Here is an 18,298-nt window from a genome sequence, read left to right on the forward strand (position 1 = left end):
GTACGTCGAGAGAATATTCCGTTCCTTCTCGCGTCGACTCTCGACTGCAACGAGTGGGACGCCGTCGCTGGACGAAATGAACGCCGAACGCCGCGCGTGCTGGGGATCGACGTGTCACCCTCCCGGCTGTGATTTGGCGGATCTTCCGCAGTACTCCGCGATCGGTGAGTGAATTGTGCGTGAGAGACAAAATGATTCGAAGCGCGATATACGTCCGAATCTTAATGGAATCGTTGTTCCGCGTGTCGCGGTGAAACGATAACCTCTCTTGTCTCCGTTTCGATTTCTTCGAACGAGTGAATCGCGCGCCGGGAAGACGCTAAAGCGTCATTAAAACGAATAGCTCGAATCTCTCTTAAGTGCGAGAATTAATAATTAATTAAGTGATGCACTTTGCTTGTCGCGATCGCGAACGATCGTGAACGAGCTAGGGAGCGAGCTTGCTTCGAAATGCTTATATGAACGTATCAAGAGTGCGAACAAGCTGAAATGTGCATCGACACGAATACAATTCCGTTTTTTCTTCAAAAACAGACACGTAATTCGGTCGTTTACGCAATTCATTACGTTTACGAACGTTTCAAATTTATTCGTATGTGCTTTTTTATTCTTACCTCAACTTCTATACTTTATAGAAAATTGACATTAAATTGTATCGTTCGTAAAAATTTCGTCGCGATCGTTCTTGACGCGCGGTGATCGCACGCATGTGTAAAAGACGACGAACCGTCGTCGTCAAGATTCTTGAAAATTATCGAACATTCTTTGTTGCTTGTTCCCCAAATATATTATTCGTTTTGGTTACAAAATTTTCCATAATAAAGGCCTCGTGTCTCGTATTCGAATTTTTAAATTGATATAGGAGATACATATCTTTTATTTGAAATAACTCAGATAGCACGTACAAAAGCGGGGACATAAGACATCTTTTAGACATTTTTTAGATGTCTTACGAAAAAATGGTTAAAAGACGTGTTATGTCCCGATTTTGGACATTGCAGCATTGTGCCGTCTGGGAAGTGTGAAAATGAAAGAAGAGAAAAAGTAAGAGAGGGAGAGAGGAATATTAGAGATATATATATATATTTAACATATAATATAAATATATAAAATAAGTTACTATTTATCGATACATGCAACATATAAATATTAAACTGATCCTCAGCCAATTACAATCGAGAATCCTCAAGAACGAATAGACCGCCATTGTAAAATGGCTCTCGATGGTGATTGTTTTATTACGCTTCTCTGTGGGTGCGTCGTCTTTAACCAGTTTAGTCCGTATCAGAGAGAAGCCTGAGAGAGGCCATTCTGGCCTTTTTCGTGGGACCATCGAAAGCCTCTGTACGCTACCGCCAGTACATTCATTTTCGAAATTGTGGTACTGCGTAGCCACGTTCATTTTCCGACACTGCCGATAAAACATCATCCCGGTACGCATCCGCGCTGATCCGCGCCGGAATTAATGGCCTCTCTAGCTCAGGCTTCTCTCTGGACTCTCTGCTGAGACGTTCTTGAACAGTTCTTGAGATGTCGAAGCGCGCAGCACTATAGATGTCGCAGATATGATCGCAAGTTGGAAGACTTCGATTACAAGTGCGGGCAAAGCAGATAAATGATTTTATTTTACGTATAAAATAATACTTATGCTTGCTCATTGTAAAATCCAAGACTACAATAGTAGTTTTAACAGAGATACCGAATGTAATTAGTAATATTAAAATCGATTACGCAGATTCTTTCGCGGCGTGATTTAATTAAAGAAATGCCAAGACTTCTTTCGATCATAATAATCGCACTTGTTTCAACGCAGAAACTACTTATAAATTTTTCTAATTTTGCCGGATATAAGATTAAGAGACTAAAAAGAGATCCAGCCATAAATCATTTTCTTAATTGCTCATTATGATTGAATCACCACACATGCATTTCTTCCGTAACGATATAGTTTACGATTAAGTATAGATCCGTCAATCGATTGACGACTCGGTCAATCGAGCCGCAATATTCACTCCGCGCCTGCTTAAGAAGTCGAACCACTTACCAGTAGCTATCAAGGCCACTCACTTGCAAATTCGCGTTTCTTGCGAACTGAATGTAAAGTCATACAGAATAGCGCGTACATAAGCTCGCGATAAATACTTTAACGAGTAACTTGTGATCTATTAGGATCGTGGATCGGCAATTACTTTCTTCATAAATAATTGTTGACCTTTATGCGCTACCAATCGAACGTTACTCAATCACGTTGATAATTCGCCGTAGATCTTTTCTCATAAAATTCTCCGTATGTCGCATCCGAAACGGTTTCGGAGACCGTTCTGCTCGTTACGTGCAAAACCGTTTTCAGACTGCAATGTCCTCTCTATGACCGTCATCTGTGTGAGAGATGTGTTCTATATATAGTTAAATCATTGAAATATTAGTCTTTGCTTGATATAGATTGCGTTTTAAGAAAATATATGTATTTTTCTACCCGTTAAAACGAATAACATTTATTTTAATTATGTTATTAATCATACCATTACCTTTCATGTGAAATAATTTATATAATCACTTTGCTCGTTAAATTGAAAAATCTTTCAGCTGCACTCGATTCTTTTATTCGGCAAGTCTTTGGCCGCGTCGTCAAAATGATCCCTTAGACAAAGAAAATCGAAACGCATAGATTGCTCTCATCCGACGAGTATCGTCGACATTTAAATGTTCACCTGGCAATCGCGCTCCGGGATTGATATCACTCACGCCGAACGAACTTGAAACCGAACACGCGTTGAGAGAGAGAGAGAGAGAGACTCGCGTTGACCTTTCATTACGTGCGCGCGTTCGCGACCAATGTATTCTTTCAATTCTTCGTAAAACCTTTCGTTTCTGTGTCGATACTGATCTCGCCTTTCGTTTCTTCGCGTGCGCCAAACCAACCGCCGTCAGAGGTAAATCAAATCCAACTCGCTAAATTACGAGATGTGGTATGCAATCGTTCTTTTTACGCGCGATAATTAATTTTGCGTATGTTCGTCCAGACTCTGAAAAACACGCTGAAATTAGTGAGCTACACATCATCGTTGCGACGCGCGTTCAATGCGCTTCAAATAAAAAAGCGACGCAATATGCTGGAAATAAATTACGATGTGCCGTAGATGCGCGCGATTTCTGTGCGTGTTGCACCTATGTATTACGTACATATTCCAACTGGCATAACTGTGCAGCACGTATGCATTATAATAAATACGTTACATTAAGTGAATAGCGTTATGCGGACTTCGAATAAGTGTATTTTTTGTTTTGATAATATCTGTGGATTTCTATATTATATATAACATATAGGCTTTTTATTAAAAATCGCAGACTTTTTCTCGGTTACAGATACTGAACCGAGAGAAAGATTTAAAGTATGTAAGTATCTACGCTTCTCTTCCGCCATCATGGGACGCTAAAAACTTGAAATTTATCTCTCAAACAGGTTTCCTTAATATAATCGGAACGACGGTTTCAATGAATTTTGATGAGAAATATTTATCCAAAGAAAAAAGGAGTTCGCGTATATCTCAATTTAAAAATAACTTGGGTGGATATAACGGGTGAAAGTTGGCGATGTCTCTTCATCGATGTATAGGAATCGAAAGATATAAGTATCCGATATTTTTTATTCTAGAATTGGAAATTGATCGGTTGCAAAAAGAAAAACAGAATCCTTCACTTTTATTTTGAAAACTGTAATGAAACGCGGAGACGTGCGTTTGCCAGAGGCAAATCGTTGATCCACGGAGCTGCTATACGCGATCTTGACGGGTTCTGATTCCGTAAAAATTGCAAGTGCATCACCGCAGAATTCTCCGTCGGCGCGTTTTCCTCGTAAATTGATAGCTACCACTTTTACGCGAACACGCGGAACGAAAATTATATGCGCGTACGATACAGTAAGTGGGCGGTGATATAAACGCGCGAGCGAGTTCGTGCGTAAATAACTGAATGAATAAACATTGGAGTATAGTGTACCGATGGCCGTTATGTAAACGTGAATCTTAAATATACACGCCAATCTCGCGCAAACTTTAAAAGAAACGCTGTTCACATTGCAGATACTGAAATCAGAAATTGTTACTTCCGTTTCAATAAAGATTACTTGAATAATGTTTAAGAGGAGGATGCATACATACCTGTATCTTTATAAAAACACGTTCTGCGTTTTCTTGTTCTATTGGCAAGTGGCAAGTTTTCGTTTCCTTACAAAATGTAGATACTTTCCCGGGAGTTCGTGTAACAATCGCCACTCGTGAGTTTCTGACGTTTTATTATCCGGAAAACATTGCGCGATACTGCTCTCATATGAGAATACTGTAATATCGTACGCAATCTCTACCTGTCTGATCTTGCGAAAACTGGATATAATTAGCGAATTTTCACGAATGAAGGCAAGCTACGCATGGAAAGGAAAGCGACTGGAAACAATTATGAAACACACATTGCTAATGGAAATTAAAACGTCAATCATAATGTTCCCTCATTACCAAAAGCGTCAGAAATAATTTGAACGCATCAATAATTCGATCTTAGAAATCATGCTTAACGTTTATCCGAAAAAAGCAAATATATTCCCTTTATTTCGCGAAAATCAGCATCATACATCGAAATGCATCGCTAGAGAAAGGAGAGAAGGGAAACAATGATTTGCGTGGGCGCTTGAGTGAAATAGACATGAGCGTAAATAACCATTGTGGAAAAGAAACAGACTAGGAATGCTGACGCGTCGGTCACTAAGGCTCCGCCAGCTTTCTAACAACAATCACTTTTATGTAACGGCCATTATTCGTCCCTTTTTATTATAACAAAGGTAAATACAAAGAGGCGCAACTTTCGCCGCATAATTGCGCCGCGGACGATACGCAATTCGTATCGTTTGACAAATATTCGTATGAGATAATAAAAGTCGCGGAATATGTCGAGGAGTAGTTACATATGGGGGATAACCTTTCGGAATTATCCGACGAAGGACTAGAAGACCTCTTTGGCGACCAACCTTTCGTACCGGGTGGCACTGATAAATGACACCGTTCAACCGAATCTACTACAAAATATACGACAACGGAGTCATTTAAATCACCCTGTAGGCGGTTGTCGACTGCAGGCAACTTCGCGATCGGGTTCTGACAGTATTCTGGAATTCTTTTAAAAATATGAAAAAATGTTCAAATATTAGTTGGCAAAATTTAATGTTTAATGTCCACATATGTTAATATGTATAACAACTTTAATACGTAATGTGAGTTAATATGTAATAACAATATAACTAATTTTACTATAAATTGTCAATATTCTTTTCTGATATATATATATATATATATATATATATATATATATATATATATTATAAGTAAAAATTTACGGTCACATATAGAATTCCAGAACACTTTCAATGAGAACAATCTATATGCAATCTATATAAATAATTAATGAAGAAATATTATTAACTCTCGATCGCTCTGTCTCGAATTGATTATTTTCTACAATATTATCCTCCTTCTTTTGTTACATTACGCTCACAATTCTATAGATGTAACGCAAGAAAATCGCAGTTCATACACTATATGTATAACAAACGAGATATACAAAAATAAGTGGCAATGCTTTTCGAGCACAAAACGTCTCGATGGAAGAAAGAGTATAATTAACTGTATAAAATCATTTTCCAAATCTTAGCTACAACAAATTTTTTCAAAATAATCAATTTCGGCGAGCCTATGTAATACATAATTATCAAAATGTTAATTATCTTTTAAATAATTATCTGCTTACAAATCAGGGAGTATTATAATTTCTTCACTATTTATAAATTGGACAAACAATAAAGTTTTCTTTTAAGAAGTCTTTTTTTGTCAAACAATTTTTTTCTTTTTTACACTTATATCTTCTCACTTTATATAAAATTAGAATATATTTCTATCCCCACACGTTGTGTTATAAATTATGAAAAGAAACGAGAAAATGAGGGAAGTATTGTACGAGCGGAAATTATCGTTTCGATTCGAAATAAGCGGAAGTCGATAATCCGTATTCTGGTTCTTAACGGAAATTCAAGAGATTCAACGAAGGGTGATCGCCGCCCTAATGGCAAATATTACACATCAACACACTCAACAAAGACTATATATTATACATATATATATATATATATATATATATATATATACACATATAAACCATATAAATCGATAATTAGACATTTATTTACAATCGCAACGAGGACGTGTAACAAAAGTTAAACTATAGCCTAAGAAGAAGAAGACATAGAACCAACAATTTCAGGTACAGAATAAAATTAATCAATTATATACAAATTTCACTTGTAATTATTGTAATTGGGGAAACGCCATAAATATTCACGATGCTTACCATTCATTTCTTTGGATACTTAACGAATGAGCCTGATTAAAATCTAGACGATCGAGTTCAGGCTAATCGAAAAATGAGCTCGGCGATCGGCTCACTCTGTACGTACCTATAGTTTGTATACATACAGGTGTTCGACGTTGTGGCAATCGCTCGGTGAACGTAAATTACCGGTTTCTCCGATTCCCCCTCTCCATTCCGCTCTCTTTCTCTATTTCTCTGTCTCTCTTTCTTTTTCCGTCATTCCCTTCATGTCACGATCGGCCACGGTTGATCTCGCTGATACGCACAATCGAGGCGTTATATGTCAATTCTATAGTTTTAAATACAAACAATTAAATGCGGGTTGTCTATGATTCGAAACGATATTCGTGTAACGAATATGGGTGAAAAGTAATTCTAAGGTGAGAAATTTCTATGACGATCGGATTCACCGGTATTCTTTATTTTCACTTTCGTAAGACGCGCACATAACTTAGTACCGACATCTTTTTTCCTTCATTTTGATGGCTGATCGCGACAACCAGCAATCGAGGGAATCGAGCACAGTTCGGAGCCTCGAGCGTAAAAAAAGTACGCGCGCGCGGCGACTTTCTCTCGGCGCAAGTGTGACAATCGTCGCCCGCGACACAATCAACGGAGTTGATTCTAATCTAAGTGCATGATAAGCACGGTTAAATCGACTTAACTTCGATCGTATCGAAAATTCAGCGTCATCAAATCATCATGGCAAAGGGATTCTCGCGAACTTGGGCGATTCTAATTAATATTTACGATTTACATTCATTTATCAATCACGCGATAGAAACGGAATTCAGTCAGGCATGGTAATACATTTTTGGATTTTTGGGAAAAAGCTATCGTAATTTGTTCAATTGGAAAATATTTTCTAGCTTTACACTAGTCGCAGAAATCTGCATGATATATGAAAATTTATGCCGAGAGGAAGATATGAGAATAACGATAATGAGTGATTATTCCGTTACTTTGTGTTCGCTATTTCATTGAGATCGTGAACTCGAGGATGTTTTTATTCATAAGTTCTTAAACATCCTGAAAGAACGATTCACTAGTTGCGTTCACTTCAGATAATGTTTCTTTCTCGCGGAAGCGCTGATACATGGTGCCTCGTGTTTCGAATTCGGATCTTTCCACGTGTTCTTCGCGGGCGGATCGCTGAATCTCGTTTTCGCAAAATTCATCGCTTTTTGGCAAGCTTCCTGCTCCTTCGGAAGATCGCCTTCAAAAAACCGGCACATCTCTCTCACGGGCACAGCTCTGGCGCCTCGGTTGAGATCGTGAAGGGATCTGGCACGTTGTTTGCCCTTGGGACTGGGCTTAGAAGACGTTCTTCCAAGGTCTTCCGTGCTTCTAGCCAGGCGACCGCCTAATCTCGAAAGGGATTCGAACAAAGTCAGCTTCTCCCGCACCGTCACGTAGTGGTCCCCTTGACATCGCTCCAGAAGTTTGACAACATCCTCCTCGCAAGGTGGCATTATCAAGATCGGTGGAGAGTTCGGAGATGTAATTGCCGGACAATTCGCGGACTTTAGACAAGGCTGCAACGACTGACGTGGAACGGGGATTCTGGAAGACAGAAGAGCCAAACGCTCTTTTCGCTCCCGAAGAGTTTCTACGTTAGCGATGGTGGTACCGGTAAATTGCTGGGTCTGCAACAGCTGCCCCTTGTCACGAAAGATTCTCCTTTCCCTGGTTCGACTTCTCCTTTCGTTGATATCCAACCTGAATATTCCGGGACTGTTGCTTCCACTTCTCGGACTATTATTGTTTCGTTTGTCGTCCTCGTTCCGATGATTTTCCTCGGTGAATCTCACTGTGGCCGACTCGTTCGGCCTCAGTGGAGGTAGTCGATCGATAATCGAATTTTCGTTTTGCCTTCTCGTGTCGATCGACGTAATAAGTTCCTTTTTAGGCGAGCGAGTCGGATGAACATCAACAACAACATCGTTGTCGTTGGCGGAACAAATTCTGCTTCTGGTTCTACCATAGATCTTCGGTAAGTTGTTGTTATTCTCTTCGGCTCTCGCTTTTCGTCTCGCGTCCTCTTCAAGAACTCGTCGACTTCTCGCTTCGTTTTCGCGTCTGCGCGCCTCTTTGTACCTCTGTATCCTTTGTTCCCTTGTTTCTGGTTCCGGTAAAGGAACGCTGCGGGAGTCCACTGAGTCGACGCTCGACCGGCATACGCCACCCCAAGGGAGACTGTCGTCGCTACCCTCGCTGCTTTCGCTACAACCCCACGCTCTGCTGACCGGTTGGTCCTTGTTGCTTATCACAGTGGGTATGCTTCGAAATTCTCCCAAGAGGTCCTCGTCGCTCGAGTTACTGCTGGACCAACCGCGCAACTCGCTCCTTGCCCTTCTCCTAGAATCGTCGAGGATCGTCGTCGTGCACATTGCCGTCTTTTCCATCGGCGAGTCGCTCGGCCAGCAACGTAATTCGCTGCGAGATCGCCTCCTCGTTTCCGTCGGGCTATCCGGCAACGGAACCGGACCTCTCGGACAAATGGTCAATATCTCCAGGAAGTTCAAGCATCGTTGAGCGCGAAACGGCGTTTGCCGGACTAGTTCGGCCGCGATCGCTCTGACCCAAGACCAATAGATTGGTTCCGTGTCCGCCTAAACAGATAAAAGATTGACACGCTACATTAAAATATTTATTGATAACTTATCAGATATAGTGTATGTTTCTAGAACATTAATAATTGAAGAAAAAAAAATTTTTTTAAATATGTAGTTCAAAAAATACGTTCGCTTTTAGTGTGTTCTTATTTTTTTTAATAAAAAATTTTTATATTATACATGATTTTCGCATCATCTATTGATGATTATGTAGGCATACAGGCGTGATGAGTAAAAAAATATGTAACTTTTATAAGGAAAGTCTAGGCTTTCCACAGAGATATGAATATGGCGACAAATCAAGACGATTAAATGAAATTAAATTTGATAGACGATTGCGAAGACGATATCGAAGTTTTTATACAAATAGATATAGTCAGCAACATTGCCGACGGTTATGTATATTCGGAATTCATATTCTCGTACGGTAAGTATCTGGATGCTGCATGGAGTAGTCGAACGGGTCTGTCTACCCGCAGGATCGACCATGACACACGATTTCGCTGGCTGGCGAATCGAAATTCGCCGGTTCGCTCGAATGCGCGAACGACGAACTCCGACAACGTGGAATTTGCTCGTTAACCACCGGCGCGGCGGCGTGTCGATCATTACCATCCTCGATGGAAACAAATCTCTCTGTCGCCTAGCCTGGCTAGGCGACCTTCGTGCGTCGAATGGCGCGCACACGCGTTCAACGACACTGGCCGATATCAGGCTTGTCTGGAAAAAAGCTCGCCGACAGGTTTGTCCGTTCGTTGTCTATCTCGAGAACAACACGGAAAACCCGCTTTCGATCGGACACCATGACGCAGCGTCGAACTATGAATAAACGACGAGAGAAATATCGCGATAAAATGGCACGAGGGCTCGGCTACACACTTGTATTCCTATAGGCAACGGTGCTCATCGATCCGCGATGCTAATCGCGGCTCGCGATCATCAATGAGGTTCGCGTAGTTGCCGCAATTGCTTCAATTAGCATCGTTAAGTCGACTCAGCATGAAAACGCGGAACGTCCTATTACGGAATGTCGAAGGATTCGTCCGATTGACTGGCCGATGCGCTGGCAAGATATAGCGTCCTTGGAACGAGCCCAAGGAAGCGAAGGAACTCTCCTCGGCTACGAGAGCGCGCGCGACGTGGTGGGATTCCTTGACAATGGCGGGTCATGGGAGAGCGGTGCAACAATCTCCCACGCATTTATCACGGCAAGCGGATCGGTAAGCGGGTGTTGACCTTGCCTACTGGCCTTATTAAGATCTCGCGATTCGACGAACGGGCGAGTGTGTTACATCACGAGATTCACGAGCCGTCGTTTCTCCTCCGCCACTTGGACATTTGCGGCCTTGGCAAGGATACCTCATATACCTATCCCTATCCCATGTTGTTTAAGTTAGCGTTTCGAGAGCATGCTTTATCTTACATTCGTGTGCCGAAGCGTTTTCGTCAAGGTTAGTCGAGCGAGCGAGCGTCTCAACGCGGCTTAGGGAGATCGCCGTGCGCTAAGTGAGCTCTAATTGGATTATTTTGCGAGTAAAGAGAAAAAAGCAAGGTGAAAATCTGATGTTACACCAGGGCGAAACTCGTAAAACGAGTTTCGAGGACTCTTGGTGCGATCTGAAAGCGGTTGGAGATCGACGACGGCTCCTATGCAAAGCGAGGAGAAATCTGCACGCGGATTTGAATTTTGGGTGATTTTCTTAGGGAGAAAGATCGGAGATCGGAGCTTGACTCGCGGTAGATTCGCACGGACTGAAAATACATTCGCTCGCCGTTCGCTTAGCTTACAGGAATTGTATAACGCGTTAGAAATCGAATGGCGACGCTGGCGGGTCCGTATAATTAGAAGTTGCAGCGTTCAGCGAAACGGGAGCCCGCGTGGCTCGCCCGGCGCACGTGAAAGTGTTTACGGCTGAGGAAACGGATCGTGCCGGAGATAAAGGCCATTTACATGCAATTACATTGCGTGGTGCGGCATATTATTCCTCCCTCGGCCTCTCCCGTCTTGTCTTCGTCCACGCTTCTCTCGTGCCTTATAGTTGCCGCCGACCGGCGAAGAACGCCGGCGTCGCCGGCCAAGAATGGCCGATTCTGTCTTATGGAACTATGCCAAATCGCGCGAACGCTTTCGGCTCTCACGAAAGCCTCTCTAGCCCTCGAAACACGCGGCCGTTACGATGGTCAGGGTTCAAGAGTAATCGGAGAATTCCTTTCCGATCGACTACAAATCGATTTCTGTTACAAAATTGTGGAATTTGTGACAAAATCGGCAAATTAATGTGTATCAATCTATAAAAAATTGCGATAATGTTTAATTAGCGACAATAATTACCCAAAAGGTGACGAGCGAATGACCCTGTGAATCGCTCAAGGTAAAACCTAGAGCGAACGTATGTGGTTGACAGAGGCTGGGTGGTGCTTGACGAAGATTCAACGCTCGCAATGGTAACTTCGTCCCAGGATTACCTTCGACCCATATCCAGCCCATTCTGATGGAAACCATTCTTCTTTCGCCATAATGTTCCACATACAACTCGCCTGAAACCCAATAACAAAAATTGCAACAAAACGCATGTAAATAGATTAATTCGCTATTCTATAACAATTGAGAATTAATTCATTCACAGTGATTCAATCTCAATTCCGCTTAGAAATTCCCCGACGATAAACTTTCAGTTTCGTCGCGTTCAAATACAGCACATGCCGTAAATGGTAGTGGCGCTATTAATATTCGAGCCGCAATTTCAAGATTAAGTCAGAGGAGAATCGATGATTCACGCATTTATCGCGAATGTCCGTAACGAGTGACGGAAGAAACTTTGCATTACGAACAATCAGTATCTGCGTTACGATAGTATAAAGTATAAGTGCAATCGAAAAGGTAAAAGCTATAATACCGTATATCTCGTCAATGGCGCGATCGCGTTTATCAGTCTAATGAATATTTCATCACGGGTGAAACCGCGCGTTGTTGCAGCCTTTCGTGGAACGCGAACGTCGCAAAACCGATTTCCAGAATTTCCCGCCTCCCGATTTCGCTTTCGCTTTATCCCGAATTAGCCGATAGCGCTCGACGTAATCGATGCCCGACGTCATTTCGTGCCAAACCAATGAGTGTTTCGTCATTTAATTCGGTTCGCGCCCGAAAGACCGCTCCGTAAAAGGTGTACGTCACGAACGCTCGTTACCGTCGTGATTTACGACGTAAGCTCATCTTCCACTTTAGTGTGAAAAAAAAAGAGAGAATTTGCGCGCGGGGAAGAGGACTAGGATAAGGGCAACGAATCGAGAGATTGACGTCATTTGATCGAAAGACGTGGGCGATAAGCCCACGTAGTATCATCGGCACCCTGTGGTTATTTCTCGCTCATCTTGATTCAGACTGAACGACTATCGACCGAAAACAACGTCAAACACACCTACGTTTCTCAACGTGACACTCAGGCGACTATTTTCGCCAGAGCCCGGGATGGAAATAGATCCTGCCGCGACTCCTTCCTGCGATGGATAAAATACCCGTCGTCGCCCTCGTCTAATCTTACAACGTCTGCGAGACAATCTGAAGTCGTTTGCCGTCGGAATGGCGGCAATTTGCAATCTTCATTTGTGAATGAAAATATTATTCCACTCCCATCGGCAATATTAAATTACGGAGATAAAATTTTTCTCCCAATAATCCATTTCAGACCTTGTAAAAAGACTTTGTGATTTCTGCAATTACTGATTAATTGTCATTATATTCGATGCTATGGATTAAATCTACCAAGGAATTTAATGACTGTTAAGACATTTCGTCGCTCTTAAATGTCTTTGAAAAATGAGATCCATCAAATGTCTCATTTTCCAAAAGTTATCACAACCATAATTTTTAAGACATTTACGACCGCTAGAAAAGGACACATTAGGATACGATTGACTGAATGCTTAGAATTCTTCTGGTTGATAGTAAGAATCGGCGTTTATGCTATATGCCTTGGGGTATTTTACCTGCATTTCTTCTTTGCGTAGGTGCTGGATGTCGGTGGACGTGAATAAAAGAACGACCTATGACACGCCCTTTGTCCGGAAATATTTCTTTTCGATAATGACTCGCTCAAACAATCTCGTCGATTAACTCTTTGTTCTCCAATGTTAGGTAATCCTACTCATTTCGCTTTCTTACGTTGTCGCCATTATTACGACAGACAACAATGGAGAGTCTAATTCTAATAGAAAATTAGTCTCAAGGATTGCCATAAGTGCAACTAATTCTTCGTAATAGCGCCAAGTAATGCGCGTCAAAAATCGGGATTAACAATAAATATTGAAAAATTAAGGATTAGTATTGTTGAGCATTCAGCTTAAAGTACCTACTCGCGAATTTGTGCAATATTCGAGCGATGTATCTCGATCGTGATACGCGATAATTCATAAAAGCACACTGAATTGTGTATTGTGCTGCGTTTGGATAGCTAGGAAATAGCGTTACATTTATGAGTCCCATATTTCTCGGATGCTGAGTAAAAATCTCGCGGTGCATCATTAGAGTGAAAGCTCCGCTGTTTTCACGGGATGAAATTTGCATCAAGAATGCAAATTATCCCGTCGCAGTAAAATAATTTGATGATGTTTAATAACATCGCAATTGCTAAAATTTGCAGAGTGATAGAACTGGCGAGACATATTATATTCTCTCATTTTCTGTTTCCATCAATAAACCAGTGGAATTAAGAATCAAGTGGAACGAATTTTAAATTAATCTTGTAATGTTTCGTATCGATCACACAGATCGACATCAGATACTAGAATCACTTTTACGAAAATTATGTAAATAATTCTCGCAATTTAAAATAGATAAAAAAATGTATGATACTATTACAGATCACACTTTATTTTTTATTACAATTTTTTTTATCGGAGTCTCCACTTTTAGTAATCGACTTTTCTTTAATCCGAGATCATTAACAGACTATGAAGCAAAGATGAGTGAAGGCAAATTATGCCTATGGTTTCGCGGATTGTACGGATGTTACAAATGATGATCTTCTCTAACCGTGTAATGATTTTCACGCCAGTCATAGTGAGTCACCATAAATTCATGGCCATTCCATTTGTCTATGCCGACAAAGCTCTCTACGCGTGAGATTTTTCCACGAACGCGTTACGAAGTACTGACTCATCATAGTAAATTTCGCGAAGTGCTTAAATTTTTTTTAAATTAAAGCAGCCAAGCGCATCGATTGCGCCAACAATTATATCATTTGAAAATGTTAATTTGCTCTAATTGCGGAAGAGGTCATAAAGTTTCTAAACGAAAACTCGGGCGAAACTTGATGATCGAGCGAGGTTTCGAAAGTTAAATTTCACGTCGTTAATTCGACGGTTGCTCAAAAAATTTATAATATACGAATTTTTGAAGAACACAACAAACAACAGATGTTTCCGCAGCTTACAATGCCGAAGCATATGTTGAAGTTTTCTCTCCACGAACCTTAGTTTTCTGGTCGAAAAAGTACATTCTCAGGAAGCTCTCGAGCGGGAAACGCCGAGCTGTGAAAACCCTCGAGAGTCGAAGACTCTCCGAAAGAATATAGCGATGTCCGCTCTCACGGTCCATTAAGCTCCAGAAAGTGAGCGTGTCGCGCTCATAATGTGTGAATGATCCATAAATAAAGTGGTCGTTTCTAAACCCGCATCCTGCCGTTCTGAAAGCTTCTCGGACAAACGTATCGGGCTATTACTTGGAACGTACTGCGAAAGTCTATGCGTTAAATTTAAAGCCGCCGTTTTAATTTCTTCGCTGATGTATAACGAGATATATATCGTTCTACAATTTCTCCTACATTTATTTATTATCAATGTGCTATAAAATATAGTGACAAGAATTACGGTTTCTCACAAGTATATCCAGTGAAATATACACAGGTATATTTTAATGTAGTTTATGGGAATATGTGGAAGAAGCAAGTAGACGAAATTAATCTGGAACTGTGTCGCATTTCTCAGGCGTGCAAAACTTCTTATCTTGGCGTTACGAGCAGGAAAAAAGGAAAGTCGGGGCGACACTCTGCCATGCAATTGCAGAAGAACAATGACGCGTCGTATTGTATCGCAACTCTCTCTTTCTGTGAAAAAGCAACGTTCCTGTGCAAACACTGAAGAATGAACATTGAAGAAAAAGATATGTGACTACCTGTATGCATAACTACCTTTCGCGGCAAGGATTAACCCTGGCATTACCATGATCAGGAGAATGATATTTGTCTATTACTGATGTCAAAAAATTAATTATTAAAATGAACTACTATATAAATAAAAAATATAAAAAATTATGATTGTGTAGTTATAAAAAATTGTTATAGAGTCTGATTATTCGGATCATATGGCAAATTCATTTATTAAATATGCACAATCGGCAAAATCACCATGCCGAAAAGTGTCGATACGGCATCCTATGAATACGTACAAGAATGGAGGACATCACGCACGGTTGCGCGGTAGCAACTTAATGCACGTCGCTGCATGTCTCATTCCGCCCCTTGCGGTTAGCCCACGTCGCGTAAAACTCAGGAAGCCGTTTGTTCTTTTAGATTCTAAGATAGGACCCGGAATGTCTGTCCCATCCGTCTACCGAATATCTACCGGGTGAACTTTTCGAATCATTAAATTTTGAATCGACCGATTAATCATCGGTTACACTAATTTTCGCAACAAAAAGCTTGGAAGGGACGTGCAAGGATACACCGATAAAAACTACGGCTGACAAAAACTGCAAAGCCGGCTATATCGAGCCAGGAGAATCCTCTACGATAATCCTATGGTGGATAGGGTCAATGGTGGAATGGTTCCGAGGGAAATGCAAGGACCTAAACATCTCTTCCGCACTTTCTTTTTGCCACAACCACTTTTTTCCGTTGCGCTCGGTCAACACAGGAGATCCTGTTCAACAGTTATTCATTTTTCACCTCATTCCTTCACGCTCCTCTGCCTCCTGTCAGTCCTGGCATGTCATCACGACCAAACAGGACCCCGCCTTTTTTTCTTTCTTCGCGGCCGGTTGCGCCGCGTCTCTCGGAAGCACCATGAATTATTTATTCGTGAGGTTCATTGGGAGGAACACCTTCGAATTCCGGTGAATGTCCTCGATTTTCCACGCAGCCTGGCCTCCCTTCGCCCTTTTACCCTTTCCCGCGCGCGTTGCGAGGACGAAAATTAGAATTTCATGGCTGCTAGTGATGAGCGGAAAAAAAAATCCGGAGAAGGTCGGCAATGCGCTTTCTCTGTAAGCCCCGCATAATGAGATTTGCAACCGCATAAAGGAGGAAATATTACGAAATAAGATTATGCCTCTGACGCGAGAGCGATCACGTTTTCCACTTGAGTCAAATATATGACATATGTGTGGTATTTTTATCGAGACTAAAATATTCATGTTTTAATGCTATTAGCCTGAGCTTTTATTGAAACTATTTTCACACAATCTATTATAATAAAACTACATTAAAGAAAGATAAATTAATCTCTTATTATAGTTGTAAATTTTCTATTATATATTTATTTCTCAATGTGTAATGTAATTTGGAATTCTAGTATAGTTTCGTAGTAACTTATACGGGATAAAACTCTCGCGGTGACGAATGTGTCACGCATCCACCCCCAGCAGACCACCCCGGCGGAAAAAGTGTATGTTCGCGATGCGGCGTGAAGTGACCAACCCGTAATGTGCAGAGCATCGTCCGAAGCGGAGCCAGCGGTGGACCAGGGCGGCTTGTCGCGCGGCTTCCGGTTTCGCGAACGACAGACCGGGAAATGAACGGCGCGGTGATAGTGCCGCGGCATGTTCGCTGCCGTGCAAACTCACAACCGTGGCGTAGTCAGAAACTACGGCGGAAAAACGGTCACCGTTATCGCGCCGCTCCGTGCTACCGGAATTCGCGTACGGCCTCGTGTAACTGTTGCGAGTTGCGACGGTGCCGAGCATCGCCAGCGGAGTGTGGTATGTCAGTCAGTGCCCGGCCACTGGCGTAGAACACTCACTCGCCTTGCCAAATGCACCTGCCTGCGAACGCTTTCCAGTCGGATGCCCGCCACATGGCGACCGGCGAAGTTTACTCTGTCACGATTGATTCACGGCACGGGCGCCTCCGTGTAAATACTGTGTTTCCAGAATTTGCGATCGCGTGACCGATGTGAAACGCACTTTTCGTTACATCAGAGAGAATATACAAATGTGTGTGTTCAATCATAACAGAACTAAGTCTGGAGTTGTTACGTAACATACTCAGAATTGGATTCCGCTCTTGTTAAAAATGTATTATTTAATTTGACAATAAATTCAAGAATTTTGGTTATTTTATAAATCCATTCATATAAGCTATATGCAAAATTGATTTGATTATATGATTCAATAACTGTTTCATGTGATATCTATCCTTGAATCCTTTTTTTTCTCCTGTCAGAATTAAACCAATAATTTTGCGACAGAATGTCATAAATCGCGAGTGTATATATGAATGCCGCAAACATGCAGAAGTGGCTCGCATTGTCTCGTCTGGCGTAACAAACGGTTCGTTAACAGTAATTACAAGGCAAACCCGTTAGCGGCGCGTAGGAGGGAGCGTTTTTTTTTCAGTAGCGTATTCGCAACCGCATATGTTCGCGTCACGTTGAAATTATGGGAGGTCGTCGCGTTGTTCGTCGGTTTTGCGATGTGGAACAATTTTTGTCGTCTCCCCAGCCGCAAGTCCTTCGCGATTTAGTTCCAGTCGTATTTAATTAATCGCAGCCGTGATCGCTGAAGCTCGTAACCGCGTTATTCCGTTGTTTCAACAAACCACCTTTCCAAAACATCCTTCTTCGAGAATCCAATTTTCTCCCGGTGCTCCACTCGAGTACGCTTCCAAAACGAGGTAGTCATACCGCGAGATATTTCGCCGAAATGCGTCGACGATGCATATCGAACCCTGCGACAAGCGGCGAGTTTTGTCCTGTGAAAATAAATAATTCAAAGGGAGGGTGGGGGGTTAGCGACGCGAACTGACCAAGAGCACACGGAACACGCATCCCCTTCCTCGAGGCCATCGATCTTCTCATGTAAATCAAGCATTCGTCTTCGTGCGAGTCATTTATTATTATCTCGCTCTTTACATCGCTCTTCGCCCTCCTCCTCTCCGTCCTTCCTCCCTTTCACTCCAGTCTTTGCATCCCCCTCGCGATGTGTCGGACAATGCGGCACCGCGCCCATAAGCTTTTTGTGTGCATTTTGGACGCGCGCGCAGGCATGACTTTGC

General features: G+C 41.9%; 2 protein-coding genes across 2 annotated transcripts in view; one reads left to right on the forward strand and one right to left on the reverse strand.

Annotated features, from left to right (window-relative positions):
• The window catches only part of LOC143896317 (uncharacterized), a 70,974-nt gene continuing 52,676 nt past the window's right edge, over positions 1-18,298 (forward strand). The window contains exon 1 of the mRNA XM_077404104.1: positions 1-164. The gene's annotated coding sequence lies outside the window, so the exon portion shown is untranslated. The remainder of the gene's footprint in view (positions 165-18,298) is intronic.
• LOC143896315 (uncharacterized) overlaps positions 5,335-18,298 on the reverse strand; it is a 28,204-nt gene continuing 15,240 nt past the window's right edge. Inside the window, exons 2-3 of the mRNA XM_077404098.1 lie at positions 11,362-11,567; positions 5,335-9,026 (exon numbers count right to left, since the gene is read on the reverse strand). Coding sequence (XP_077260224.1) covers positions 7,470-9,026; positions 11,362-11,567 — 1,763 coding nt within the window. The 3' untranslated portion in view covers positions 5,335-7,469. The remainder of the gene's footprint in view (positions 9,027-11,361; positions 11,568-18,298) is intronic.

Source organism: Temnothorax americanus, unplaced genomic scaffold (genome assembly GCF_048541705.1).
Source record: "Temnothorax americanus isolate GAGA-0224 unplaced genomic scaffold, ASM4854170v1 Scaffold18, whole genome shotgun sequence".
Lineage (NCBI taxonomy): Eukaryota > Metazoa > Arthropoda > Insecta > Hymenoptera > Formicidae > Temnothorax > Temnothorax americanus.